Source organism: Phyllostomus hastatus, unplaced genomic scaffold (assembly GCF_019186645.2).
Source record: "Phyllostomus hastatus isolate PE091 unplaced genomic scaffold, TTU_PhHast_1.1 phas_contig_1, whole genome shotgun sequence".
NCBI classification, from domain to species: domain Eukaryota; kingdom Metazoa; phylum Chordata; class Mammalia; order Chiroptera; family Phyllostomidae; genus Phyllostomus; species Phyllostomus hastatus.
Genome location: NW_025333498.1, coordinates 18146064 through 18159856, shown reverse-complemented (window position 1 = coordinate 18159856; position 13793 = coordinate 18146064). Strand labels below are relative to the sequence as shown.

At 41.3% G+C, this 13793-nt stretch overlaps 1 protein-coding gene across 10 annotated transcripts in view; it reads left to right on the top strand.

Moving 5' to 3' along the window:
- Window positions 1-13793, top strand: part of RAPGEF4 (Rap guanine nucleotide exchange factor 4) — a 277658-nt gene that overhangs the window by 125328 nt on the left and 138537 nt on the right. Inside the window, exon 1 of one of the 10 annotated variants that reach the window (XM_045818077.1) lies at window positions 8464-8558. The exons of 8 other annotated variants lie outside the window; for them this stretch is intronic. In XM_045818077.1, the coding sequence (XP_045674033.1) occupies window positions 8529-8558 (30 nt within the window). In that variant the 5' untranslated portion in view covers window positions 8464-8528. Of the gene's footprint in view, window positions 1-8463; window positions 8559-11267; window positions 11389-13793 lie in introns of those variants that run through there. One more of the 10 variants, XM_045818442.1, reaches the window with a different exon arrangement.

Genomic DNA, 13793 nt, shown 5'->3' with positions numbered 1-13793 from the left:
TTCTTCTAAATTTACATTAAATTTCCCAAATTAAATATAAATTTCATTCTGGACTAACCTCCTGCCCTGGTGTGTGCACACTATGAAATGCTAAGAGATTATTTAGCTACCGGTAATGTTCTTTTTCTCAATTTTGAATTTGGGTTAGCTAATACTTTTTCTCTCCTTCACATTCACTTCCTAATCTCTTTAACCTCTGTGGGTATCCCCTTGAAATGAATTCCTCTTTGCAGTCCTGTGTTCTCTGGGGCTAGAGAACCACCTGGATGCCTTGAGTACGGACCCAATTTTGCCTTCATTGTAGATAATGGGCCCCACTCAGGGCCTGTTTGACTCTGCTGTCTAATGGAGTGCAGGAACTTTAGAGACATGTCTAAGACTACAACTTATGTATCCAAAAGAAGAGGTTTAATTTCAACCAGAAAGAAGTTTAAAATTCACTTTGAGAAGCCGCCAGAAGGGGAGGAAGGAGGAGGCCATGTGATATGAGGGAAGCATATGGAATCTAGAATCTCAAGGTCTGTTTTATATCTTGGGCCTGTGATTTATAACTGTGTGAATCACTTCACATTGTGCAAGTCACTTCATCACTGAAACTCAGTCTTTTCATCGGGAAAATGAGGATATCTGCTTTATCTGTGTTGTAAGGTTGAATATACTTTATATGATATGAGGTGTGAAGGTGCTTTTCAGATTTTAAGGTGCTAGCAAATGTTATCATCATCATCATCGTCGTCGTTGTCATTGTCATCGTCGTCATTGTAACTGCTGTTGGAAAGACATATGCTGGATCCCACAGTTCTGTAGTGCTGGCTACTAGGAGCATCAGGCTGTTTTCCTGCGCTTAGTTGCTCCGAGTCAAATTGTTGCTCATGTCATGTCATTAAATGTTAAATTTGTTAACTCTAATTATCCATGGATTTGGAAGGATGGAGTGGGGGCCAGATAGCAGATGGCCAAGCACATGTTGAGACCAGGACTAGGCCACTTTTAAAGCACCGTGCTTCATATGTGTGAGCAGCATGTTTAATGTGTATAAAAAAGAAGCTCACCCAACCTTGAGGGCCTTGTGGATATACCTGCTCCACCACGAGATGAAACATTCATGTCAAAGATCATGGATAAAAACTCTAAAAGGAAAAACCAGCTCATTGGTCAAGTATATGAATGAAGGAGATAAGTAAGGCCTGACATGAAGAAAAAGTCTGCTGGGTGAATACCTGGTGAAATTTTTACCCTGAACATGATTTTACTCTCCAAGAAGAGAGTAAAAGAGAAGAGAAGTTTTCAGAAAGGGTGGGTTTTACGGGAAGAGAAGAGAAGAGAAGAGAGGAGAGTAAAAGAGAAGAGAAGTTTTCAGAGAGAAGAGAAGTTTTCAGAAAGGGTGGGTTTTACGGGAGGCCTGTTCCAGTGAGCGGTGGCCCAGTGAGGACCTAGGCCACAGAATCCACTCGGGCTTGGTTCTCAGGACCACAGAATGCCCAACCCAAATTTAACCTCAGGCAGTGTGAAAATGAGATGCAAACCATGGGTCTGAAGGAGGCAAGAGTAGCAATCCTTCCTTAACTTGTATTTAGGTTAGTGAAAAGAATAAGCTGTGTGTAAGAGTCACTTTGAGTAGAGAAGGGGAATGATGTGTGTAGTCAGTGAAGTAATTGGACTCATGGAGTTGGCACAGCCACTGTGGAACCAAACCAATTTTTGTCTTCATCGATTAGGCTTCTTCTAGAAACTGAACTGCTGCCCTAGCAATTTTGTAACAACGGTGACCTGTGATCACAGTGTTTAAATTCTGCTATACCCATGTAACTCCACCCCATAGCCAGGGAGCCAACAGTGAGCCATTAAAATGTATGAAGCCATTCCTTGCTGGGAGGCCACGCTGACAGCAGTGTCTCCAAGTTGCGAGCCATGAAAATGGTTTGAAATATCTTACCTTCAGATGCAAGACCTTAATCTCATGTTGACCTTGGACTGTAATTTGGATAACGAGCACTTTTATTACCCATTTGCAGCAGGGAGGTAGATTGGTTAGAAAACCTGTGTTTGCGTTCAATAGTGTTCATGCACTGGAGCCTACGTACCTGTCTTAAATTAATGTTTGCAGTGTCAGCACTGAGTTTGCTCAGAAGCACGCTCTTCCTTGAAGGAACTCATCCTAGATCACTTCTGGCTTTCTCATGCCATGTTAGGCAGCACTTTATTATTCATGCTTTATCTAGCTGCAGATCCAGAAACATTTCTTCTTACATGGAAATTCTGTGCTTGCATTTGAGTCATGCCTGCTCCGTTCTTATCACAGTCCAAAAACATTTCTAGAAAATCCGGCAGGGCTGGTTTTCACCTGTTCCACACTTAGGTGCTCTGAAAGAGTTTTTAAGGTCAAGGTCTGTTCTGAATGTTCAGCTCCATTGCCCCCTGTGATATGCCATTGATTTTGTCAGATAAAATGCACTTCAGTCTTTGATTTTAAAAAGGAGAAATTTATTTAGGAAGTGTTGAGAGAATTTGAAAGTCACTTGTATTTTTACTGATTTATCCACTTTCTGGTGAAACTGAAAAGTTATTTGTGGCAGACACTATTGATGCAAATTCCACTTCTGAATTCATCTGTAGCTGCAGTGGCCTCTCCCCCTGCACCTGTGTCTCTCTACTTCTGTCTGAGGGTTTTCTTCACAGCCCATGAATGAGCCACCCCCAAAGTGACAGGGATTTGATACCCCTGGGGCAACATTCAACAGATAAGAGGCAAGGGTTGGTGGACAAACACCTCAGCCTCTGCCATCCCTCTGCAATTCAATGTCGATCGGTGCGTTCTGCTCACTTCCTCAGTGGGTCTCCCATGGTACAGAACCTCAACTACCCACAGCAGTAATCCACTCACCAATACTCCCATATTTGGCTTTCTCTCTTCCCTGCCTCACTTTCCCACTTCCTTACATGTATTTCCTGAAGTCACCTCCCAAATACACTCTCTGAACCCAAGACCCTGTCTGGGAGTCTATTTCCAGTGGAAGCCAAACGAAGACAGAATTTTTCCCTGACCCACTGGTTTAAGTTCCCAGCTGCTCTCCCTGCAGGTCCTCGAGCCACCAGCACCTCTAAATCTTTTAGAAATGCAAATAGATCAAATCCTGCTGGGCTCCAAACCTTAAAATGTTTCCTCCTGCTGTAGAGCGGAAGCCAAGGCCCCTGCCTCAGCACAGAGCCCTTGAATGGCCTGGCTGCTTCTCCACTTCAGCTGCACCTCAGATGTACTACGTTAAGTGTTTTCCAGGCGCACCCACATGGGGCTTCGTTCCTCATCCTGCCCCCCATCTCTGCCTCCCTGCACTGCTGTTCCTCTCTCTGGGGCGTTCTTCCCCCTCCCTTGTTTCCTTCCTTCTCCTCACCCTCAGCCTCAAAGGAACCTTTTTGGACCTTCCCAGCTTAGTCCAGTCACTGAGATATGTAGTTCCTAGACTTTGCTTTTTCTTCATAGAGCTTTGATTATTTGCAATGAGGTAAGTTATTTTCAATGATGTATTTAATGTCTCCCTTTTTCTAGATGAGGGACCTGCAAACAATTGCAGTTTGATTGGAACAAAGCTATTGATTTATGTAGCATCTATGGCTGCTTTTGTGCTACAACTAGAGTTGAATATTTGCAACAGAGACCATACAGTTTGCAAAGTCTCAAATATTTACTGTCAAGACCTTTACAAAACAGTTTGCCGCCCCCTCCTCTAGACTATGAACTAACTCTTGGAGAGCAAAGTCTCTTGCTCACTCTTGTGACCTGGCACCCAACACAATCCTGACAAAAAATGGCCGTAATATAAATTTTATTTTACTGTCTAACTTGGAACAAAATTTTTGCAAATATTGTTCTTATTTCTTTCTTATTATTTGCCCCTGTCTTGTGAATTTTGCATGTGTGTGTGGCAGTGCTGTTTATAGCAAGTAAAGAATTTCTAGGCCTATAGATGAGTATGTAGTGCTACCTTCATAGAGCTCTTCATCAGACAGTTCAGATTCCTACCTTCATTGTCATGTCTACTAGTTTTATAGGCAATGCTCTCACTAAAGAGGTAAAGATTTTACTTTTTTTTTGGCCAGATATTCAGAACAAGTGGGACATGATGTACTATGTAAAGTATTTTCCAGATGGCTAGAAGGAATCCCACTTTTATAATTTCTTGGGAAAAGATTCCCTAATGACTTAATTTTAGTATATCAGAGTATAATGAAGTAAAGACAGCTAATAGCTTTAATTTTAATAATACAGGGTGTGAAAATGTACGTACTCCATGCTGCTGTCATTTTTAGCATACAACTTTATCATCTCACTCTTTTATTTAAAAAAAAAAACACAAACCATAATATTTTCCTAAGCATCTCTATAATGCCCAGAGAAACTTATCCAGTTTGGTTTCTGACTTGCCTTTATAATCTGATCTTCTGTAATGTTCTAGCATAGTGGTTATAAAACTACAGTCTGTAGGCCAAATCCAGACTGCTGCCTGTTTTTCTAAATAAAGTTTTATTAGAACATAGCCACACTCATTTATTCACATATTGTTTATGGCTGCTTTTTGTTATAATGGCAGAGGTGAGTAGTTGGGACAAGACAGAATGGCCTGCCGATGCCAAAGATATTTACTCTTTGTCCCTTGATAGGAAAGAAAATTGTTGATCTCTGCTCTAGGAAATCTCTTATGTTAACTGTGACCGACTGCTCTTATCATGTCCTCTGCTTGGCAGACTTTTTCATGCCTCTGAGCCTTTGCACGTACTGTTCTTTCTGCCTGGAAGACCGCTCTCCTCTTTCCTGCTTAGAGAACTCATTCAAGCAGTCAAGATCCTGCTTGGTTTTCATCTCCTTTATAAAATTTCTGAATTCCCCAAATGTATTTTATTTCCTCTTCTGAGCTCCCATGTCACCTGTACAAATGGGTGTTAAAGAACTTATCATTGCTATTTGTATCATAATTCCTGGTTTTATGTTTACCTCCTACTAGAGCATGAGCTGTAGAGGACGGGGTTCTACATCGCTAGTTAATTTTGTATCTTCAGTGCACCCCCCAGTGCTCGGCACCAAGTACATACCAGAAAGTGGCTGTCGGACATTGGAGTGTTTCTTGTTATTAACCAGTGCACACGAAAGAAATCACAGACACAGCAGTTGGAGGAATTAGAGAATTTTAAAAATAAAGTATTTGGGGATGACTTTTGTCCTACTTTTTCCCTCTCTTTTCCTCACAGATGGGGAAAAAAAGCTGGTGCTCAAAGAGCAGACTTGTCCAGGCTAAGTGCATTCTCCCGCACCTCAGTCCATTGCTCTTTCTAACTGTGGCGCCACCTCACAGAAACCCTTCAGTGGGCTGGACTGGAGATAATGTGCTAATTGCAGAGTTAACTGCTCAGTGAAATTGTTAATACTTATTTCCATGGTGAAGGAAGCAGGGTCTTTATCAGTGGACTGACTTTCAATAATAGAACACAAATTGGAGAATTTTAGTATTAGCTCTGTTTTTCATTTCTATCTTCCTCGATTTTTCCTTTTGGAAAGAAAGAGATAATTCTCAGTCCCGATATTGTCTCTATTTTATCTGACAATTTTGAACATTTTTAAAGCTGCTTCAAATCTATAATGGCCTTTGCAATAGCAGCTTGATGACCTACCTGGCTTATTACAATTAACTTTATATTTTTCTCCTTTTCTATGAAAGATCAAATTCAAAATGGAAAGCAGCATTTTTCAAGAAGTTCCTATTTTTATCTGAATGATGGTGATTTCATGTTGCTAGAGCCAGGTAACTGCTGGATGCTTCACATTCTCCAACTGCCTAATGGGGGGAATTTGATCTGGCGAAGAGCCCAGTTGTCCATCTTACTGGGGCTGGTAGCTAGCTACTCCTGCGGTAATGAGGATGAGCTTTAATCGACTTCCTAGACACCTCTTCACTGAGGGAATGAAGAAGAGAAGAGGAGAGAAAAGAGTGAGTGCTGACAAGCAACCTCTGAGATTGAGAGGCAGTTTGGACCTAATTTTAAATACCAGGAAAATTGTATTTGTCATGTCAAAGATTTATTTGAATGAGAACTCACGAACCAGAACCTCTCTTTTAGTATTTATAAAGTTGTGTTTTAAGAGTTGTGGCACTCATCTTCCCCCTACTACTTAGCTGGAAGAGATCACGTGATACCATCCACTTTCAAGGTAATGGGCTTTTACCATCTTTTGGGTAATGTTTTGAAGCGAAAGAAATCCATTTTTGCTGGATTTTCATTGTTCAAGCTTTGGCAATAATACTTATGTATAGAGAAAAGGTCAGTTAAAAGGTTTTGTTTGCTTACAAACAGACTTCATTGTTGAGAGACCGAAAGCTAGAAACATGGGCAATATTTGATCTCTGTTCATTGAGCTACTTTGTAATTAGGAATGCATCCAAATAACAAGTGCCTATTCTTTCATGGAGGTCATTTCAACTTGCAATTTCCTCTGACAGCACAAGGTTTCATAAGAGGACATGTCTCTACACAAGGATGAGCATTAATCAAATATATATACACACACACATTCAGGCTAACCACTACATTTCTAATTGTGTCTGGCTTATTACTTTTCATGTCATTCAGCAAGGATAGATTTTAAAATGTGGGTAAATGTTTTAAAAATTAAGATTACAAATATTTAAACTTCTAGATGGTAAATGGATTCTCCTAGCAGATTTTGTAAAGGAAAACTCACTACAGCATGCAGAACTGTTTAAGGTTGGTCTCTGTATCGGGGTTATAGCCACCAGTTTTGGAGAATGCTCTGTGGTGCACTGGGCATTTTTTTGTAGCCCTAGGAGAAAGAAGAATGTATGTCTTAGTATTTTACAGCTGTTAAGCTAAAAGCCAATAGGGCCAACCGAAAACAAGACTTAATCAACCAGTGTAATGATAAACAGCTAACTGAGAACATGTAAGTCAGGAAGGTCCAACGTGAACTGAAAGTAATTTAGAGGGTTTTTATTTTGGCAGCTGAGGTTCTGACGCCAAATCTCTGATTCTGTCCCAGGAAAGCTGGTGGTGACATTTGGAATGGCTCTATTTAAGGAGAGGAAGTTTGATGACTGATAAGAGCCAAGACGCAGCGTCAGGAATTGGATGATGGCGACAGCCATTTCCACAGTTGTCCTTGGGGACCATCGGGAGACCTTTTGTTGGGTCTTCTGTTCTTTTTTAGGAAAGCAGATTTCTGATCAGGCTGTACATACTACAGGAGACTCTTGAAGCATTTCCTTCTTGATGAAGTTAGGCTTTATGCAAGGGAATCTATTTTGAGGAATGATAATTGGGGTTTTTTTAAAATTATTGTTTCTCTAATTCTGCAAATAAGAAAACCAGTGAAGAGAGTTTAGAATCTCATCCATTTACAGCTTTATCCATAAGACTTCCTGCTCTCAGGACAAGGCACATGAAAGACTGAAATTCCTAGTGTGTTTAAACCAAGAGATACCATTTCGAATAAAGTGGTTAAAAGGAAGGAGGGAGTGCTTTGAGAATACCCTTGCAAATACTGCCTTGCTATGCTGTAGTCTGCAAAGGAAAGCTCTTGTCTCACAATTCCTTTTACTCAGGACCGGATACCTAATTTGCAGGAATCTGAAACCAAATGAAAACGGGGTGGGGGGCTTTGTTTAAAAATTATTAAGAATTTCAACATGGCAACCGCAGAGCATTAAACCAGGCACAGGGCACTTCTGAACAGGGGCCTGTGTGAATGCACAGGTTACACGTTCATGAAATCAGCCCTGATTTTATTTATTTTCCTTATTTCAGATCTATGACATTTGACAGGTGTCAAATTTCTCAATCTCTTGATGCATGTTTTGTCTCCTTTTTCTCCTGTTGCTTTTCCTGGACTTTTTTTCCTTAGTTATTTATTTATTTTTAAATGGATTTTCTAGAGCAGTTTTAGGTACAGAGCAGACGAGGGGAAGGCACAGAGACTTCCTGTATGCCCCCTGTCCCCCACCCCCATACACAGCCTCCCCATCATTGACAGCCTGCACCAGAGTGGTGCATTCGTTACACCTGATGAACTTTATTTGACACATCACTATCCCCTAAAGTTCATTGTTTACACTAGGGTTTACTCTTGGTGTTGTCCACTCCGTGAATGTGGACAAATGTGTAATGGCACGTATCCACCATTACGACATCACACAGAGCACTTTCACTGCCGCCCTGAGCGTCCTCTCCTGAGCATCCTGCTTCTTATTAGAAGACAGTTTCTTTAGAAGCCAGCTTTGATTTCTGTTTTTATGTCCCTTTCCCTAATCTCACTGGTATGACATCTGTTTATCTCAAAATTCTGGGCCAGTGTTAAGCTAAAAGGCTCATGTTGGAAAAGTGAGACTGATTGCAAGAAACAAAGGACCAAATTCATTGACAGTAGCTGTGCATGGTGGAAGCAGAAGCAGATGGGAGGCACCAACGGGAGGCGCACGTGCACGGAGGAGCAACGGGCTGGGCGCCTGACATCGTCCTCGTAAATGAAGAAACAGAGTGGTACAGCCGTTCAGGTAAAAAATAACGAAGGCGCTGCGGTTGGCTTGTCCTTTTTCCAATGGGTGTAGAAAATTCTAGTGACAGTGAATACAAGGAGGTTTATCAAGTATACTTGGAGAAAGCTAAGTAGTATGCATTCATTATCATTTCTAGTAGGTCTCCCCAGCTTATAAAGTAGATGGGAATTCGTTCTAATCAGAGCCCAAGAGAGGAAAAGGGAAGCTAGCTTAAAATGATTGAACTTACTCAGATCAGCAAGTCCCTCCCCCTCTCTTCTTTGCTGTTCTCTTCACTCATTTTTTTAATAAAATGACCGTCAAGACCAATTTACTTGGTGGCGAGAAGTCACAGTGAGTGAGAGAGGATGTATGGCAATTCTCAGCCCTTCATTTGCCCTGTGAATGACAGGGGATGGGAGGAAAAGTGGTCGACATGCAAGGAGATGTATAAATCTTCGATATTACTGAGCATCAACTGGCAAAGTCACCTGTTCCCTGGAAGCTTCATCCCCTAGGTCCGGCTAGGACATCCTTCCCCAGGCCCTATTAAGCACTTTCTTTTCATCGATGCATAGATTCATCGATTCATTGATTTTATTTTGGAGTCAAGTTTTATATTTGGCTGCATAATCTAAGAAAATATGACATAAGACCTTAACTATTTACTTTTGTGGCCCTCTCCTTAGCTAGTTCAGCGTGTGCAGAGGCTTACCTGCCCTTTCAGCGGCGGCTGTGATGGGCAGCTCAGGCGCACTTCAGTGCCGCACCCCAGCTTTTCCCAGCCTCTCAGCTTCTCTGCCTCAGGACCTCCTCCTAAACTGCAAGATCTCATCCAACTTAAATTCAAGGTGGTTGGGATGTTTGGGAGGAATTAGTGCCTCCAGAGGTACCCCTCAAATAATGGGGGATGGGAGTCTGCAGATGAATGCCCCAGCCTCCTGAGCTTTGGAGGGAGTTCTGAGATGCATCCTATCCCCCAAGAGCCCCCAGTGGGATACCCAGCTCCGTAACAGAGCCTTTCTTGTCTTTTCTGCTTTCTTTGTTGCAGTTTTTCTGCCCTTCACTCCTGCTTCCTGGGAATCACTTCCCAAATGAGCTGCATTCAAGTCCCACTTTCAGGCACTGCCTTCAGAGGAATACAAATTAAGAGAGGCCCATAAAATGAATAGGATGCAGTGCTGGCCAGGCTGACATGCATATACGCCAGCCTTCCATATGGCCTGGCTCATCTGGGGCGTTCCTTGCAAGTCTTCAAACTTTCAACTCATGACTAAAAGAGAAAGTTGGAAAATTAAAAAATATTCTTATGTTGCAAATGTTCCCCTACATCAGATGACACCTCCTTACACAATCATCCATGCCGTCACCTTGCTGAGGCCCCACTCGTTGTCAGGGACAGTGCCATCCGCTGGTGCTAGAAAGAGAAACAGAGTCCGGCTCCTGCCACTGGAGTGTGTGGTCTGTCAGAGAGACGATGCTAGAAATCTGTGGAGTATGAGGGTGCAGTGGCAATGGGCTTTGCTCCATATGTTGTTAGGGGCTGTGAAGGATGAGTGGTGAGAGCCAGTGGAGCAGACCGAGCAAAGACGGGACACGGCAGGGGAAGCCTGGAGGCCCCAGCAGCTTGGTTCTGGGGTGAGCTGCAAGCAGCCGGGCCACTGTTCCAAGGGGCATGCTCACTGCCTATCCGATGTGAGTGGCCCGTAGAGAACATTGGAATCGGATGGGTTCCCTTACGCAGCTCTGTGCACAGGCCTTGTTAAGCTCGTTGGCAGCGTCACCGGGAATGCTTTCACGTACAGGTGCCTCACAGGTCTGGCCGGAGCGTCTGGGCTCTTTGCACCGTGCTTTTCTGTAGCGATGACTTCCAAGTTGTAAACGTCCTTTTCCTGCAAGGCTTTGAGTGGAAAATTGGGGATCAGCTTAATAAAAATTCCAATTCTAGTTCTTACACTTACCACTTTTTAAGGATTTAGTGGGAAAGAGTAGAAGAGTTATTTTGTTAAAAAAAAAGAAGAAAAAGACAATGACTTACTTTGGAAGCACACGTAAGTGGCTCTGTCCAGAGTATATGATACTTTCATTTCAATCTGAATGGGAATTTAGTCTGTCATGAGCTTTTAGACTGACTGCAAGGATGAGGATTTAATGAGAAGAGAAAACTCATCCGATGCTGTGAGACGTGGGTGTTGAAATCTCTCTGCGCTCTGAGGGGGCATTTCAGAGAAGCCCAGCATAATGGTATCGCGGTCTTGCCATGTGTGTGTTTATTCCAGTTTGACCGACCTTTGAAAAAACACTTACACTTACATAGGCATCTGCACATACCACTCCAGCCTTTGAAGTGGGCAATGAACATTGTATAATAATTATCACAGAATTGGACTTAACTGTCTTGAGCTTTCTGTATGTTCATTGGCTGATGGAGTCTTTGTACATTGAGTATCTTCAAAGAATATCAAACAGAAGGACTGTTTTTTTGAATTTGTTTTAGAAGGCACCCTATTGCCTCTGGTGTGTGAGGGAAGGTGGTGGAGAGCAGAGTGATTTGTTTTCACTTTCCGGGTCTGTTTTAAATGCTCCTGTGGCAGCGTCCCTGCAACCCTTTCGCTTTAATGTTTTCTGCTCTTTGTTTTTAATCTTTTCAAGACAACAGCTGGGTTTCGCTTTTAGTACTTATTTTTGATTCCTGTCCTGTTGTGAGCCATTCTGGTGGGTTTTGTTTCTTTTGTTTTTGAAAGGCATGTGGCATCCTACTTTTCTATACTATTTAATTAAAAGTTTGGCTTTTTAGAACTTGGCATTGGCAACTGCTAGAAAAACGGAGCCAGTGGATGTTTCCAAGGTATGAGACCCTCCTTTACCCTTTGCAGCTTCCTCATCCAAGATTGAGCGCTTTCTATCAACTGATTCCCTGCTTGTGGAGGGAGATCACGATGCGGGCTTTACCCAGGGCACACTGCACGTGTGCATTTGTAACTTACATGCACATGGCCTAACAGGCATATTTCCTGAGTTATTGTTCGCAGTTTTCTGTGAACTTAGTTATTACTAAAGTGGTCTAATTTTATATATAACAGGTCTATTTTTAACTTGGTTCTCTGAGACTGCCAATTCTGAATTTTATGCTGATATAGTTTTTTCCCAAAATATATATGTCACAGAGGGCATTCAGAGATGAATATCTCATTTTGGCATATGGCAAGGAGACAGTTGGGAAGGGGAGGGATAAAAATAACACTGTCTCAAAACAAAACAAAAAAAAACAGTAAAAATTTGCTCAAAGCCATTCAGGATGATTGGCTTGTTCGGATGATGAATTTATAAAATGAGTTGTATATTTATGGCAATTAAAAAAATTAAGCCACTTTTGATCAAATCTCTCACTCTTTCCATTGCCCTGGTATCTTCTTTTATCAGTTTTATTTAGGAAAATAATAGTGAAAATGAAGGCTTTTCTGGGAAATAACCCAGCAGTGAGAAAGAGATATTATTAAAATATTTTCTGAGAAATCAAAGTTGTAAACATTTTTTAATCCTCCATTTTTATGCCAGATTATATAGGCTGCTGAATTTCACACAGAATTTAATGTATAATAAGAAAACAATCTATCAAAGCTGTCAAGATTTATTAATCTTGCTTTTGAGGACTTTGATTTGAAATGTCCTTGTTGGCATACAGAATGAAATTACCTAGTAAATGAAGCACTTTAGGATGTGTGAGAAAATTGATCTGAATGGGTTCTTAATCTTTTTTTTTTTGAGATAACAATTTTCAAGATAAACCGTTATGGCACACTGAATTACAATCTATAAATTAGAATATAATTGTGCACTTTGTGTTTAATTTTCCTGCTCACATTTTATATTAGGTTTATTTCTTTGCAGACTTATAGTATTGTTTTTTATAAATAGCTATTTAAAGCCATTCATATAATCAAAATAATATTTATAGATATTCAGAAATGACTCATCTTAAGATTGTAGCAAAGCAGAAAACTGTACTGTGTGGGTTTGCCACCTCCCCCCAACAAAAATTCAAGTTTTGGTTAAGTTTACTGAATGAGCATAGTGAAAATTAGTTTCTTTTGGAAGGATCATACAATTGAAAGACTAATTTAAATTAGGAGGGCACACTGGGCTTGGCAGAGGGCATTGTGATAAAGAAAAGCATAATTTTCCTCCAAACAAAGACAAGCTTGTTGGAGAGCATGCTTTATTGCCTGGAAATTCTATATATATGCAAAGTTGCTCATCAGTTCACTGTTGGGTTTTATGTGCTTGGTTTCTCTTTTTCTATGGAAAAATCAAATGCTAAAAAATATCAGCGTTTGCTCTGCATGCTGTAGGCACCCAGCACCCTGCACCGGCAACCCTCCTGAGGTGCAGTGTTTCTGCCTGGGGCGGTGGGGGGCGGTGCTCAGACTTGGGCTCCACGCAGGTAAAATCAGGGTGTGTGCTTCCACAGAGCCCACCCAGAATTTCCGGGAAATGACTTTTCTGCATCTTTTTCTGATTCCTTCCCTCTGACAGCCAGGTGGATACTCTGGGTAAGTTAGGTTCACATCCTGAACTCCATTCAGTGCTTCCCCTTTTTAAAAGCAGCTTTATTAAGACATACTGCATATACCATACAATTTACCTACTTAAAGTGTACAGCTCAATAGCATTTAGTATGTTCTGCAACTATTACCAGAGTCAATTTTAAAACGTTTTTATTACCCCAAAGACAAACCACATCCAGTTAGCGTTTTCTGAAAATGCAGATTTGGATAAATTAATTCAATGAGTGGAAGGTGAACATTCTCTAGGCTACTTTTATTTACTTGTTAATCTATTGGGGGGACACTGGCTTAATCACATTACATATGTGTTGGGTGTACAATTCTATAATACGTCATCTGTACATTGCATTGTGTATTCAGCACCCGAAGTCTTGTTTCCCTCTGTCACCATGTATTTGGCCCCCTTTACTCTCTTCCCTTCCCTGTCCCCCTTCCCCTCCGGTAACCACCATACTGTTGTCAGTGTCTATGAGTTTCTTTGTTTTGTTTGTTCATTGATGCTTTCTGTTTTATGCCCCACATATGAGTGAAATCATATGGTCCTTGTCCTTTTCTGTCTAACTTGCTTCCTTAGCATGATACTCTCAAGATCAATCCATGTTGTCTCAAATGGCAATGCTTCATCACTTTTTATGGTTGAGCAGTACCCCGTTGTATGTGTGAACTACATGTTCTTTATCCAGTC